General features: G+C 45.0%; 2 protein-coding genes across 6 annotated transcripts in view; one reads left to right on the top strand and one right to left on the bottom strand.

Moving 5' to 3' along the window:
- The first annotated feature begins 82 nt into the window (after nucleotides 1–82).
- On the top strand, nucleotides 83–11,153 carry LOC311107376 (pre-mRNA-processing factor 39-like). 3 transcript variants are annotated; one of them, XR_014610419.1, is made up of 15 exons: nucleotides 85–160; nucleotides 3,748–3,998; nucleotides 4,222–4,347; nucleotides 4,530–4,648; nucleotides 4,869–5,036; nucleotides 5,797–5,959; nucleotides 6,149–6,253; nucleotides 7,306–7,578; nucleotides 7,664–7,790; nucleotides 7,911–8,182; nucleotides 8,486–8,670; nucleotides 8,925–8,999; nucleotides 9,168–9,345; nucleotides 9,542–9,622; nucleotides 9,714–10,741. XR_014610419.1 is itself a non-coding variant. In XM_084149868.1 (14 exons), exons 1-14 carry the CDS (start codon nucleotides 97–99, stop codon nucleotides 9,789–9,791), a joined length of 2,184 nt encoding a protein of 727 aa, XP_084005994.1. In that variant the 5' UTR covers nucleotides 83–96; the 3' UTR covers nucleotides 9,792–11,153. The 3 variants fall into 3 exon arrangements, 1 of the variants encoding a protein (XP_084005994.1); XR_014610420.1 differs by having other exon boundaries at nucleotides 9,697–10,741; XM_084149868.1 differs by lacking the exon at nucleotides 9,542–9,622 and having other exon boundaries at nucleotides 83–160; nucleotides 9,714–11,153.
- The window catches only part of LOC311107377 (UBX domain-containing protein 1-like), a 5,446-nt gene continuing 269 nt past the window's right edge, over nucleotides 10,659–15,835 (bottom strand). Inside the window, exons 2-11 of one of the 3 annotated variants that reach the window (XM_084149871.1) lie at nucleotides 14,070–14,175; nucleotides 13,630–13,692; nucleotides 13,472–13,525; nucleotides 13,189–13,328; nucleotides 12,957–13,041; nucleotides 12,509–12,700; nucleotides 12,080–12,131; nucleotides 11,834–11,953; nucleotides 11,505–11,688; nucleotides 10,659–11,308 (exon numbers count right to left, since the gene is read on the bottom strand). In XM_084149871.1, the coding sequence (XP_084005997.1) occupies nucleotides 11,268–11,308; nucleotides 11,505–11,688; nucleotides 11,834–11,953; nucleotides 12,080–12,131; nucleotides 12,509–12,700; nucleotides 12,957–13,041; nucleotides 13,189–13,328; nucleotides 13,472–13,525; nucleotides 13,630–13,688 (927 nt within the window). In that variant the 5' untranslated portion in view covers nucleotides 13,689–13,692; nucleotides 14,070–14,175 and the 3' untranslated portion in view covers nucleotides 10,659–11,267. The remainder of the gene's footprint in view (nucleotides 11,309–11,504; nucleotides 11,689–11,833; nucleotides 11,954–12,079; nucleotides 12,132–12,508; nucleotides 12,701–12,956; nucleotides 13,042–13,188; nucleotides 13,329–13,471; nucleotides 13,526–13,629; nucleotides 13,693–14,069; nucleotides 14,176–15,835) is intronic. The other 2 variants (XM_084149869.1, XM_084149870.1) reach the window with 2 other exon arrangements.

Raw genomic sequence — 15,835 nt, 5'->3', positions numbered from 1 at the left:
CAATCAATCAGAACAGACCGTGAATCAGCGCTCAGCGGAAATCTTCTATCATCCTGCAGACTATACTTGTCGCATGGAAGTGACGTTATTTTTATCATGGCGGCAGAAGGCTCGGATTCAGAAGACCTGAACAACAACGGGCTAATGGAGGCTCCTTCAGGTTGTAAAAACATGAAATAATCAAAATATATTGACGAAGTTATTCATTGGTTACGCAGGGATCATATGCATAGTCGTTTGTATCTTCACAGTTCCCTAACAGTCGCAACGACGCCTGTGAAAAGATGGCTAGCTAACTAGCCGACATGGCTAACATGAGTTTACGTTGCGCAAATTGGCGAAACCGAAAGTTGCCTTCCCCTAGCTAGTACCAGAGTTAATGCACTAGCTCAGGGATGGACAACTTTGATGGGTGGCCACAAAGGCTCGCGGGTCTGCATACGCACATCCATACCTACACATGTAGTCAGAGCCGGCCCTAGCCTTTTGGGGGCACTAAGCTACATTTTGTTTCCCCCACCTTGGTAGCAAAATATTTTAGCTGCTTCCCTCTTGACAGCAGATAGAAAAAATGGACGTTTTAGAGTTAACTTCCTGCAATTCTACTGGGGCTGTCCCCAACTAAAAAAAATATTGGTTGACCGAAAGTCATGTTCTTTAGATCAGTTGATTGGTCAACATTTTAAAACGTTTTCCATATATAGACACACCCTATGTGTTTTAATAAAATCAGCTATATGCGTTGAGCTTGTCAGACGCTTTAAGCTTAGTGTTTGATGAATTAAGACACAAATGCCTCGAGGGAGCCAGAGATCTAGATAACCAGAAGAAAATAACCTTAACCTGACCCAACTATTCTCCTTCCGCTCCTGCTGGCGTTCGCAGATTCTGCCATTACTCTCCTGAAGTTGCCGGTAATAGGCTACACGAGGGGTTGGCAACCTTTCTCATGTGGAATGCCAATTTATCTTACAATTTCTACCGATCTGCGTGCCAGTTATGGTTTTCATATGCACATTTTCATTGAACAGTTACATTTCATTTATAATAACGTCTTCATTTCAAAATCATTGTAATGTGGTTGATACAAATTCTATCTAAATGAAAATGATACAAACCTAAAAAGGAACTTCTATTGCAATTTCCAACTATGTAAAAATAGGTTATATAAAGCCAACAAATAAAAACATGTCCTGCATGTAGAAAATATCCTGATAAAAATAAATATCCTATAAATCGCATTGGCTACGCATGGCCTGTCTGCAATGAACTTGAAACATTGTATTAACTATTAACTTGGGTCTGGCCTGAAGCTTGCACTAGCAAACTTGCAACGTTGTATAACATATTCTGAGCCCTCAGTTTCCCACCAGTGAGCTCGGGACAGACACAGCTGTAGGCTATTTGCGCAAGGGATAAGAAGCAGTGCTCAACTTGGGCAGGAGCTCACCGGAGCGGAGTACCGGCACCTCAAATTCTCTACTGCTTGAGCTCCTATTCCTCTTATAGAATATTAGCTCAAAAGTATTGTGGAGCTCCTGCACCTAAATATAAACTGTACCTGAACCTATTTCAGTCCAAGTCAAGCACTGATAAGAAGTAATCAGGTAGGCCTATTTTATGACGTTTCCACTGGATCAGAGCATTAAATTGTTCCCTTACACCCTGAGTGGTTATCGAAAGGGAGGGAGTTGGAAAGATTTTTTCAAATACATTGAGGAACTATTGTAATTCTCAATGGATGTAAAAACAGACTTCGTTTGCTTGCTGACTTTGAGAAGCTCCACAGGTTATTAGTGGTGGTGCGTTAAGCCAATATTTTTTTTTTCAGTTCCCCAAATGGGCACATTTATATGCCTACATTTGCACGCAGGCCACGTAGCCTATAGGCCTACTTCCATGCGTGTGCGTCCTTACTCAACATTGACATGAGCGCTTCAAACAAAAGGCAATGACTAAATTGTGTTGTTCACAAGTGTAGCATGGGTTTGTGCGCTCTGCAAACAATGTGTCCACTCCGACAATGAGAACGGTAAGACTGGAATAATAATATTGAAATCATTAACAGAAATTACCATAAACATTGTAGATTAGGAATTAATGGTAAATGTACTACTGGTGATATATGTGATGGGGAATTGATATACACTAACAATCAAACCCAAACAATTCACACAATGAAGTTACGAAACAATGAATGTGCACAAATTGGCGGGAGAGAGCGCATTCTGGAGAGAGAAGTGCATTGTGCATCTGGGTGCATGGTGAATCCGACGTCTGCATTGGCCATGCAGCATTTACGGTGATACGGCCTCTGCAGAAGTCAGGGCATTCATACTTCTTGCGCTTCACAATTTTTGACGACCAACAGCCTGTCGACTAATTGGGGTCAGCCCTAAATTCTATAAATTTTGCCATGGGGCGTATAGAAAATGTTGCAGTTTTAAAGCAACTTTGCTTCAAATCTACAAGTTGCCATGAGGTAGTGAGAAAATGTTGCAATTTTATAACTCATTTCATGCATTTCTACTCATTTTGCCATGGGGTGGAGAGAAATGTTTGCAGTTTTTAATATGATATCTGACTGCGAGTGACTAACAAATTCAATGGGGGCCCCGGGTCGGTAATTTGACCATGATAACTACTTGCCTAAACATCAGCCTGTTACCATGGTTACCCCATGAATATCAGTCTGAAAGAAGTCGCTGTAAAAAAAATACGCAATAGTCTCTACAAGACAGAATGTTTAATAAAATGATATTTACACTTACTTTACCGGTTCTTTTGGCGGTAGGAGGTGGAGATAGGGTATCCACAGGAAAGCTTTGTTTACCCAACTTTTTGCGGTGCCGGTAGGTTCTGTCACTTGTATTTTCAATCTGTTGACGCATTGCACGTGATGCACAATATGTAAGCAAAAGCCGAATGTAGTCGACCGAAGCACGTTTCCTCGCTACCAGCTTGAAGTGTTTGCTGTTCGGTTAGGCTCGGCCGTATCATTTTATTCAGCATTCTGGCTTGAGGTCGTGAGAGAACTTTTCTGATTCAAACGCAAATTTCTGCCCGACATAGAATTCTATGCAATTCAACGTTGGGTCTTCGGGCTAGATTAGACAGGCACATTTAGATAGCTGGCCACTAGACTAATTTACCAATCTAAAAAATGTTAGCTGAAATGGGCTAATTGAGTGACTGCCAGTGACTGACATAACAAGAGAAAAACTGCTGATGCACAACCACATTTTGAAATTGCACCTTGTGTATTCTACTATTCTAACTCTCAACAGTAGGTTGAGACCCCGACTGACTTCCAAAAAAACCAAGAACGTTTTGTCTATGGAAATTGATCCGCGGGCCTACAAAAGGGGGGCATGTGGCCCGTGGGTCGGCAGTTGCCCATCCCTGCACTAGCTAGTACTTCCCAGACCGGGTCTTTTATTATAGTATAGTAATCTGCTCTAACTACTGTAGATGCAGACAGTAGTCGCATCATGCCCCCTGCTGCTCCGTTCCGGCCATTATTAGGAGTGTAGTGATCTGTGTGTAGTAGCTATAAATACGAATGAATGATTGGCTAAAAACACCATCAGTGACTGGAATTCCCCTTATAATGGCAGTAATCTACATTTCATCTGTAAATTACATCTGATTAGGCCTATTCTTTATTGAGCAGGCCAGCCATTTCTTTGTGTTATAGACAAAACAATTTTCTTCCATGTGTAACTTTCTCAATTTCTCATTTGATAGCTCCGGAAGCCATGGAGGCTATCCAACCTCCAATGGAGATGGAAGAGGCATCAGAGGAGAATGGTGGAGGAGTGGCCTCTGAGGCTCCAGAAGCAGCAGCTGCGACAGCATACAACATGCCTCTGGTGGAGAATGAGGAGGAAGAGGACGGAGAGTTTCCGGCGGACTTTGACCGACTCTGGAAGCTGGCCCATGACAATCCACAGGACTTCTCTAGCTGGACTGACCTGCTGCAGTACTGTGAGCAAGAGGTGAGAAGAGCTGAGGGGACACACAAGACTCTTATTGCCATTTTGTCATACATCCAAAGCTCTTCTGCATGAATAATACATAGATAACTATACCACTGTTGTTCAGATGTGTTGAAGTGGAAACCAACACTTCACACGAATAATGATGGAAACTAAACTGACAACTAAACTCACTTGTTACTTAGTGAATTTGCAGCTAACCCAGATTTCTAATTGTCCCCAGAGTCACATGACAGCATCACGTCGAGCGCTGGTTGCCTTTCTGGCACGGTACCCACTGTGCTACGGATACTGGAAGAAGTTTGCCGACCTGGAGCGACGTGCTGGCTACACCAACAAAGCTCAGGAGGTATGAGGATGATGAGGAGGAGGAGTGTGTTTGGCACATGGATGTGTGTCTTGTTATGTGGCCTACTGACTGCCATGTTTCATAGCCATTGACAAAAAAGGCACATTCTTCTTCTCTCTTGCAGTATGTAATGGCTTTAGTTCCATAACATTCATGTGTGATGTTGTTTTGTGTTGTTCCAGGTGTGTGTTCAGGGTCTGAAGGCCATCCCCCTGAGTGTAGATCTGTGGATCCACTACATTAACCTGCTACTGGGCACGCTCAACATGAACCTGCCAGAGTCCTCTCAGCGCATTCGCAGGTACATACTCCTATACTCTTAAACTCACAGTATCACACTTATACACATTCAACGCTAGCCAGCTTTTTTCTTTCAATATTAGCCGGAACACTCCACATTTTTTAATTCAGTACTTATTCTCATCCGCAGACTTAATGTTCAAATAAAGATAAGGAGCCCTAACTCTTTTGATATAAATCAGAAATCAGCCTGATCCTTGTCTCTTGTCTCTTCTCCCCAGTGCGTTTGAGGAGGCGGTGGTGGCAGCTGGACTGGACTTCCACTCTGACCGTCTGTGGGAGCTGTACATCGAGTGGGAGAAGGAGCAGGGAGACATGAAGGCTGCCACTGGGGTCTACGACAGAGTCCTCAGAGTCCCCACTCAGCTGTACAGCAGCCACTATGAGAAGTGAGACTATAGAAGTGGTCCTCTGTAGCTCAGCTGGTAGAGCACGGCGCTTGTAACGCCAAGGTAGTGGGTTCGATCCCCGGGACCACCCATACACAAAAAATGTATGCACACATGACTGTAAGTCGCTTTGGATAAAAGCGTCTGCTAAATGGCATATTATTATTATTATTATTATTATACACATTCACAAACAGTAGAGCTTCAAATCAGTCAAAACTCTGAACTATAGGGCCTCCCTAATGGCGCAGCGGTCTAAGGCACTGCATCACTACAGACCCTGGTTTGTTCCCGGGCTGTATCACAACCGGCCGTGATCGGGAGTCCCATAGGGCGGCGCACAATTTGCCCAGTGTCGTCCGGGTTAGGGGAGGGTTTGGCCGGGGGGGCTTTACATGGCTCATCGCGCTCTAGCGACTCCTTGTGGCGGGCCGGCGCCTGCAGGCTGACCTCGTCGTCAGGAGAACAGTGTTTCCTCCGACACATCGGTGCGGCTGGCTTCTGGGTTAAGCGGGCGGGTCATGTTTCGAAGGACACATGACTCGACCTTTGCCTCCCGAGCCCGTTGGGGAGTTGCAGCGATGAGACGATTGAAAATTGGGGAGAAAAAAATAATTATTCAACTATAAAACCGTAACCTTTTATTCAATTCTAGATTTTGGTAATTGTATGATTATCAAAATCACTTCTCAATCGGGACCTCATATTTGCTGAACCGGTGAATCTTCTCCACTCTCTCCATCCCTCCTCTCTCTTACAGATTCAAGACTCATCTTAATGCCCATGCGCCCAAGGACGTCCTCTCAGCAGAGGAGTATGAGGGGTTGCTTGAGGAATCTAAACAGAGCCACAAGACTGAGAAGTCTGAGTTGGCTGAGGGGGAAGATGAGTTACCACCTGGGGAAGAGAAGGAACCTACAGAGGTGGTTTACAAATGACAAATCACTAGTAGTTTTGGATAAAGATTTAACATGAGATTTAACATGCTGCCATAATAGCATATAGTGGAGACATTTCAAGCTGTGGAGTGAGGTTATGGTATAGGATCTTAACTTTGTTACTGATTTAAAAGTCTGTCATCATAACTGTCATGTTATGTTTCACCCAATCAGGAAGAGCTGATTCCGAAGATGCGAGAGCTCCTATTGGCTCGCAGGGAGAAGGTGTACCAAGATCTGGAGGGAGAGGTCAGGAAGAGGTGGAACTTTGAGGACGCTGTGAGTTACCCCTGAAACACATAAACACGCATCCCTTGCAACTCAGAAGCAATGATTGAAGCGTGATACACTACATATACAAAAGTATGTGGACACCCCTTCAAATTAGTGGATTCGGTTATTTCAGCCACACCTGTTGCTGACAGGTGTATAAAATCGAGCACACCACCATGCAATCTCCATAGACAAACATTGGCAGTAGAATGGCCTTACTGAAGAGCTCAGTAACTTTCAAATGGTACCGTCATAGGATGCCACCTATTCAACAAGTCAGTTCCTTAAATATCTGCCCTGCTAGAGCTGTCCCGGTCAACTGTAAGTGCTGTTATTGTGAAGTGGAAACGTCTAGGAGCAATAACGGCTCAGCCGCTAAGTGGTAGACCACACAAGCTCACAGAACGGGACCACCGAGTGCTGTAGCGCGTAAAAATTGTCTGTCCTTGGTTGCAACACTCACTACCGAGTTCCAAGCTGCCTCTGGAAGCAACGTCAGCAGAAGAACTGTTCGTCGGGAGCTTCATGAAATGGGTTTCCATGGCTGAGCAGCCGCACACAAGAATAAGATCACCATACGCAATGCCAAGCGTCGGCTGGAGTGATGTAAAGCTCGCCGCTATTGGACTCTGGAGCAGTGGAAACGTGTTCTCTGGAGTGATGAATCACGCTTCAACATCTGGCAGTCCGACGGAAGAATCTGGGTTTGGTGGATGCCAGTAGAACGCTACCTGCCCCAATGCATCATGCAAACTGTAAAGTTTGGTAGAGGAGGAATAATGGTATGGGGCTGTTTTTCATGGTTCGGGCTAGGCCCCTTAGTTCCAGTGAAGGAAAATCTTAATGCTACAGCATACAATTACATTCTAGACGATTCTGTGCTTCCAACTTTGTGGCAACAGTTTGGGGAAGGCCCTTTCCTGTTTCAGCATGACAATGCCCCCTTGCACAAAGCGAGGTCCATACAGAAAAGGTTTGTCGATCGGTGTACTGTACTTTCATTGGTTGGAAACATTGACTTAACTTCCCTTCTGTTCCAATTCCTCCCTTCATTCCAGATCAAGCGTCCGTATTTCCACGTGAAGCCTTTGGACCGGACCCAGCTGAGGGCCTGGCACTCCTACCTGGACTGGGAGCTCACCCAGCTGGGATGGGGGGATGAAAAGGAGGTGAAGACCGAGACAGAGCCAGAGGCCATGGAGGGCCAGGAAGAGGAGGAGAAGGAGGAGTCAAAGAGCAGTGGGATCGTTGCCGGGGGTGACCAGAGGGTACGGATCCTGTTTGAGCGCTGTCTGATTGCCTGCGCTCTCTACGAGGAGTTCTGGACCAAGGTAAAGATGGGCTGCAGGGGTGTGTGGGTCAGTAACGTGTTTGTATGTCAGTGTAACTAATGTGTACTGTATGTATGTTTCTCAGTATGTTCAGTACCTGGAACCTCAGAGTCTGGACGAGGCGCGGGGAGTGTTCCGGCGAGCCTGTGAGATCCACCTGGCCCACAAACACACCATGCACCTGCAGTGGGCCACCTTCGAGGAGAGGCATGGTGAGAGAGGAAGACACATCACAGTGTTCACCTCTTCACTTTGACCTCAAATGAAACACAGGACACCATTACCCAGTGTTGTAGCCCACTCACGCCCTCTTCCCCTCCATCTCCTCCCAGGTGACCTAACAGAGGCGCGGCATGTGTTGGAGGCTCTGGAAACCTCCGTGCCGGGATTGGCCATGGTCCGGCTGCGCAGGGCGGGGCTAGAGAGACGGGCGGGCCGGCTAGACGAATCAGAAGCTCTGCTCAGGGACGCGGTGGCCCAGGCCAAAGAGACGCCTCACCTCCATGCGTTCTACTCCATCAAACTGGCCCGGCTGCTGCTGAAGCTCTGCAAGAACCCCAGCAAGGCCCGGGGAGTCCTGCAGGAGGCACTGGAGATTAGCCCGGTGAGAGGAGGGGGGGGGGGGGGGGTAGAACTCTGAGAGGAGGGGTGGGGGGTAGAACTCTGAGAGGGGGGTGGGGGGGTAGAACTCTGAGATGAGATGGGGGGGGGGGTAGAACTCTGAGAGGTGGGGGGGGAGAACTCTGAGGGGAGAAAAGGATTAAGCATTGACTGAAAAAGGAAAGGATCACATTTAAGATGAAATTGGGATTGAATATCAGGGGGATGGAAAATAGCCTTGATCTAAACCACAGCATAATTTATAATGATTTGTCTTTCCCTTGTCAATTTCCCCTATGTCCTCCAGGATAACGGGAAGCTGCATCTGAACCTGCTGGAGCTGGAGGTGTCTGGTGACCCCAGAGGGTCGGCCGAGGGGGTGCAGCAGTGTGTGACGCGGGCGCTGGCCGCACCCCTCTCCCCGCGGACCAAGATCCTTTTCTCCCAGAGGGGCCTGCAGTACGCTGAGGACTATGGGACCTCTGTGCGAAGGTAAGGGGTCATAGGATTGTTTGTTGTTTTTAGATACAATCAGGAACCCAAAGAAAATTAAACAAGGCATTTTATTCTGCCCATATTTTATTTAATGGTATGAAATCAACCAACCAACCAGGAGAAATGCAATTTACCATGTTGTGAATGACTGTACTGTTTCTGTCCTATGGCCTGCAGTGTGCTAACAGTCTGAGGAGCATCACTTTACCATGTTTTAAATGACTGTACTGTTTCTGTCCTATGGCCTGCAGTGTGCTAACAGTCTATGATGAGCATCAGAAGCTGCTGAAAGAGCTTGGCAACAAGAAGAGAGTGGCTGAGAACGGGTGAGATTATAGCATATCTTTCAATATCATGCAAGGGTTTATGACCGATTCAAATTGTGTGATGTGGTGACACAAAAATGTTTGACTTTACCGTAAACTGGAGAAGCAAAGGGATAAACTGTTAATGGATTGGTTATTGACGCAGTTGTTGTATTGATTGATCTGCAGAGACAGTGAGGACCCAGAGAAGATGAATAAAGGAGAAGATGGCTCTGCTGTTCCCGCTCCACCACAGGCCCCTCCCACAATGCCCCATGTTCCCATGACGACCCCACCTCCACCCATGATGGGTGGGGACATGAGTGCGGCTCATGCAGGCTACGGAGGATACGGAAGCTGGTATCAGGTATGACAGGGATTGTTACACTGTACAAACTGATACATGAGCCCAAACTAGGCTACATACAGTCTTATACGATCAGTACATCTTTTGAAATTTAGCCAGATATTAGAGGAGAGACACTAAAGCCCTCAAATTCAAATCTGAACATCGAAGCCAGTTCCACTGCTTTTTTTTATTTTTATTCTTCCCCTCTAATCAGGGACTGATTTAGACCTGGGACACCAGGTGGGTGCAATTATCAGGTAGAACAGAAAACCAGCAGTAGTCCGAACCTCGTAGGGTAAGATTTGAATACCCCTGCACTAAAATGTTGATCAGAGATAGGGTGTTCCTTCACTTGCCCTTTTTTTTAAGGTGTTCTTCTCTTTCAGCAACCACAGTATGGGGGATACGGAGGCGGCTACCAGCAACCCTGGAACTACAATCAGGGTTACTACCCTCCCAGCTAAAGGGGAAGAGAAACGCCATGACACGCCAACAGACAGCAGGGGTTGCCAGAGATGATTCAGCATTGAAGACCCAGTGTTCACCACCTCAGTTTAAACTCCATGGTTGAGTCCCAAATGGAACCTTATTCCCCATAGGGTTCCAGTCAAAAGTAGTGCACTTTGTAGGGAATAGGGTGCCATTAGCGATGCAACTCATGTCTTTTATCAGGAACAGGGAGGGGTGTGACCTGTGACCTCTAATACTTGTTTGGTCTTTGAAAATGTGCTCTTGTACATTGTTTTAATGATAAACTATTTTTGTATTCTATTCTACATGCAGCCCCTTTCACTTTAAGCAAAACTGTCTCTCTCCACACCTCCTGTATCATTGTCATTCCAGAAGTATATAGGCTAGTCATTTTTTCTAATGTACATAATGGTGTTTTATAGTTGTGAAGTAAGAGCTGTTTTCGTATACGAGCAGGTTAAGATCAATCTATTGTGTCCCTCATTCAATGCTCGTGGATCACCATTCAAGTTTCTGCCCAGTCGAGTCCTCCAGTGTAGTCCCAGTCCTCCAGAGAGAAGATAGGGAAGCCATGTTGTTGAATGCAGGTGTTCCGGTGCGTCTGGACTCAGAGGTTAAGCAAGGAATTATAACTGAATGTACGATGTGCTGTACATGTCTGAAACCAACAGCATCAGTCATGTTTTGGTTAATGTTTGGTCAAACTTTAGAGTAGAAAACTGTTAAATGTTTGGTGAAATCCACCACACAAATTTAGCCTTTTTTATCACTCAGTTTTTCAAATGACATTCCATTTCCGTTGTGTTTTAAAGTGCATCCAATCCATTGTACCCAAAAAAGGCATGCACAAATACACTGCAAATGTCTGACAATGTAACTTTTTAATCTTCACTTTTACATTGCTCAATAAAACATTTCAGTGAAGCACAATGTGCTTAATGTGAATTTCTGGGACTCTTGATATGACACGTGATTTCTTAAGAGTGTATCTTTCTTAACTGTCATGCACATATGATCAACTCTCACCAGTCAGTGAGATACAAAGCTGACTTGGGTCATCAAGTTGTGCAGCTTTTTCATAAAACTAACTAATTATTCCTGTGGTGAAAGTAGAGTCCAAGTACATTCTTTATGGATAGTTTTAAAGTATGTTCAGTCCACCATGTAACTCTCCAAGTCCGTTTTATTCAAGCACATTTTAGTGATTATGCAATAACACCACTGTCAAATTGTTTAACTTATAAAAACTACAACTTCAATGCAGTGGAAAGTTGCAGTGTCTCAACACGAGGCAGGTCTTACACTTTAGGCCCCATGAGAATCAATAAAGTCATCCATTTTGTGTTGCTATTTAAGATTTAAGCTCAAAGTGTTTGTTGAAGGAGAATCAATCCGTAGTTGACATCCTGGTCTCTGTCCTGTTGTGATAAATTATGTTGGCTCATAAAGCATCGTTTTACTTCAGGCCCTTATTTCTTGGCAACGACCAGCACAGCTGAAGGCACCAAACCTGAACAATAACAATAAACAGTTAAAACAGTACTACACAAACTATAACACAACTCAATCTCAGATTAGATTCCTCTATAACTGCACTGATCTGACAACACAGGATAGATGAAAACAGTATGTCTTTGGCCTCTCCAGTCCTTTCAGATGAAGGAGAGACTATGGAGATTCGCCCAGTAAGAGGGCTGTCTGCTCACCCAGCTCCTGTAGGGGTTTCTCCATGTCCAGTTCTGTGTAGACGCGGCGGGGGTACGGGGACAGCAGCGTGAAGTCCTGGCCCTCGGGGGCATTGCCATTCATCTGGATGTAGACACGCACGGCAGCCAGCGGCTCCTGGGCCTTGAACACGGAGGTCAGCGCCGAGCCGTCCAGCATACGCACCTGAGAACAGGAGGATAAATGAATAAACTGCATTGATTGTTGAGACAAACTCATCAAAAATATATGTTGTGCCAAAATCCGTTGTACATCAGTTGTGAATATGAACAGAATGTGAACTAGGCCGAAGACATCCATGGCCCCTTACCTGGATTCTGCACTCGTTATAGTCCTTCTTGGCGGGAGGCGGGCCCTGACTGGGCGGAGAGGAGGGAGGGCCCTCTGCTGAAGGGGAGGTTAGAGCTGTACTGGAAGAACCGCCTCCAAACTGGCGAGGAGAGGGAGAAGAGAGGAGTAGAAGGGGTTAGTGAGTTCAACTCTTTCTATGAAAGATATGAAGACATTATTTAGCAACAGTTCAGCATAGGAGTCAGATGCTGTAGGTGCAGTCTACCTTAAGTGCTCTCTCCTCTCTGTCGCGTGCTATCTTGTCTCGCACCCGCTGCCTGAGAAAGAGAGAGGGCATTCATTGGACAAAGAGAAGAGTTGTGGAGTGGGAATAGACCCTATTTGCACTAAGACGTTTAGAAGAAGTAACTATTGGCTGTGTCTGAAAACATTCCTAGCTATTCTTGTTTCCTCAATTCCTCTCAAAGCTCATTGGAGGAGGTTGTTCAAGGATCCTCTCCTCTAATTTGCTTTGAGACAACAGCCATTGGCCATGTTCAAGAGCATCAAATCCATCCGTCATGCATTGTGGGTAAATTGTGAATGACTTGCTGATCTACAAATAATAATACTTATATGCAAGGTATTCTGTAGATCAGTTCAAAATCGGCAGTCGCCTGTAATGTCAAACAAGCCCATTGACTTCTTGGCTTACTTGGCCATTTTGTCATCGTCCTTCTCTCTCCGGCGCAGGTCGACCATTTTCTTCATTTCATCCTCCTGCAGTTTCTGTTTGACCTGCAGCAGCTCCTGGCCCTGCCTCCTCCTCTGCTTCTCTCTGTCTACCTCCTCTGCTCGCTCCCTCTCTCTCCGCTCCTCCTGCTTCACCCGCATCAGCTCCTCTAGCCTGGTACCCACAGAAAGTAGACAGACACACACACACACACACAAAGAAACAGACACAAACACAGACACAGGTTGCATTGTATGCTGTCTCATTGTATTTTCTACTGAAAGCTTTTGCTGACACTTGAAAATCTCTTTGAGTAACATCTATTGACCAAACCTGACAAGACGTTTCCCCACTGACAGAATAAGATAAGTGTGTAAACAGAACAAGATAAGTGTGTAAACAGAACCTCAGTGGAGGTGAATTATCTGACCTCTTTATCTGCTCACGTTTATCCTCCTCTGTCATTGGTCGTTTGGTATCCCCGTCATGGATCATCTGGTCACCACCATCTGTAGCTAAAAGGTAGAGTTGACATAAATGAGGCGAGGGACAAGAAGACAATGTAAACCAACAACCATGTTAACCAGTAATGGGAAGCTGAAGCAATAGTTATAATGAGATCATAACAATACAATATGCTGCCATGACCATTGACCACTTACCAGGGTCTGTTCCTTCTGCTGTGGGTTGGGCTGCTGGACTGGGCTGTTGTGGGTCACTTCCTCCAGTTCCTCCAAGCACGTTCCCCACAGGAGGTACATAGGGCTCGTCAATGTCTGGGTCACCCTCATGTTCCATCAACCTGTGGAAGGAAGCCATAACGGAAGAAAAACATGATGAATCAGTTATTCAATGTGAATAACTTAACTGACCATCTGTCACATTTATCTGTGGATGAAGAAGCCTCTGAGGCAAGCTCACCAAAGCCTCTACTAGTTGACTTACCAGTCCATGGCCCGCTCTATGCCCTGGTTTCCTGTGTGTGCCACAGCCTTTTCCCTGAAAGCAGAAGATAGACAGACAGGATCAGAGTTGATCACATAATCTTATCATGATATTTAGTGTGTAGAAAAATTCCCACATTAACTCAGTTAGGTACTTACGCTCTGTTTCTGTCAAAACCCATTTCCAGCAGGCTGTCCAACGTTGTTTGTTCTGCCATCTTGCTGAGAGAACATGAACGTTAAGAAGAAAAGTTTCACTTTGGAGTCAGATACTGTAGGCAAGTAGCTGGTCATGTAAAGTAGCCAAAAACAAGTATTAACTATACTAGTCTAAATTATTTAGAATCAGGTTGAACCAATTACATACTACCCGAATAACTTGTTAGCTAGTTACATGGGTTGTTACTACATACAGTGCCTTCGGAAAGTATTCAGACCCCTTGACTTTTTACACATTTTGTTACGTTATAGCCGTATTCTAAAATTGATTACATTTTTAAAAATCCTCAGCAATCTACACACAATACCCCATAATCACAAAGCAAAAACAGGTTTTTAGACATTTTTGCAAATTTATTAAAAATAAAAAACAGAAATACCTTATTTACATAAGTATTCAGACCCTTTGCTATGAGGCTTGAAATTGAGCTCAGGTGCATCCATTGATTATCCTTGAGATGTTTCTACAACTTGATTGGAGTCCACCTGTGGTAAATTCAATTGATTGGACATGATTTGGAAAGGCACACACCTGTCTATATAAGGTCCCACAGTTGACAGTTCATGTCAGAGCAAAAAGCAAGCCATGAGGTTGAAGGAATTGTCCGTAGAGCTCCGAGACAGGATTGTGTCGAAGCACAGATCTAGGGAAGGGAACCAAAAAATGTCTGCAGGATTTAAGATCCCCAAGAACACAGTGGCCTCCATCATTCTTAAATGGAAGAAGTTTGGAACCACCAAGACTCTTCCTAGAGCTGGCTGCCCAGCCAAACAGAGCACTTGGGGGAGAAGGGCCTTGGTCACCTTCCAGAAGGCCAACCATCCTTTGCAGCACTCCACCAATCAGGCCTTTATGGTAGAGTGGCCAGCCGGAAGCCAATCCTCAGTAAAAGGCACATGACAGCCCGCTTGGAGTTTGCCAAAAGGCACCTAAAGACTCTCACATGAGAAACAAGATTCTCTGGGCTGATGAAACCAAGAATGAACTTTTTGGCCTGAATGCCAAAGAAACCTGGCACCATCCCTACGGTGAAGCATGGTGGTGGCAGCATCATGCTGTGGGGATGTTTTTCAGCGGCAGGGACTGGGAGACTAGTCAGGATCAAGGCAAATATGAACGGAGCAAAGTACAGAGAGATCCTTGATGAAAACCTGCTCCAGAGTGCTCAGGACCTCAGACTGGGGTGAAGATTCACCTTCCAACAGGACAACAACCCTAAGCATACAGTTAAGACAACGCAGGAGTGGCTTCGGGACAAGTCTCTGAATGTCCTTGAGTGGCCCAGCCAGAGCCTGGACTTGAACCCGATCTAACATCTCTGGAGAGACCTGAAAAAAGCTGTGCAGCAACGCTCCCCATCCAACCTGACAGAGCTTGAGAGGATCTGCAGAGAAGAATGGGAGAAACTCCCCAAATACAGGTGTGCCAAGCTTCATTTTACATTTACGTCATTTAGCAGACGCTCTTATCCAGAGCGACTTACTTCATACCCAAGAAGACTCGAGGCTGTAATCGCTGCCAAAGGTGCTTCAACAAAGTACTGAGTAAAGGGTCTGAATACTTATGTAAATGTTACATTTCAGTTTTTTTATTTTTAATAAATTAGCTGAAATTGATAAAAACCTGTTTTTTTCTGTCATTATGGGTTATTGTGTGTAGATTGATGAGGGGAAAAAACAATTGAATCAACTTTAGAATAAGGCTGTAATGTAACAAAATGTGGAAAAAGTCAAGGGGTCTGAATACTTTGCGAAGGCACTGTAGGTCCATAATGTGCTAGCTGTGAAGCTATTTGACTGGATTGAACTGGCTATGAAAATAACAAAGCAGCATCACTTAAGTAACGTCCCGCAGGAAACATTTTAGTATCTACACAGACCACCACCTGAAAATCATTCATAAACCAAAGAAGAATTGTCCAGTAACTTTGCCGTATTATCTATGTTTACATATAGCTAGCTATTGTTAGCCAGCTAGCTAGCTTGATGGACGAATGAGATGGCTAATTTCAGTTAGCCTCTCCTGATAGCTGTAACAAGAAAAACTGTTTGCAAAGTAAATTGATGATGGTCTCGACAATATAACTAGGGTGACTAACACATTATACTTGTGAAAATGATAGCGATCAATCATTTCATAAACATT

Source organism: Coregonus lavaretus (assembly GCF_964263955.1).
Source record: "Coregonus lavaretus genome assembly, chromosome: 32".
Classification (NCBI taxonomy): Eukaryota; Metazoa; Chordata; class Actinopteri; order Salmoniformes; family Salmonidae; genus Coregonus; species Coregonus lavaretus.
Note: the sequence above shows the minus strand (reverse complement) of the source record. Positions and strands in the feature narration are given on the sequence as shown.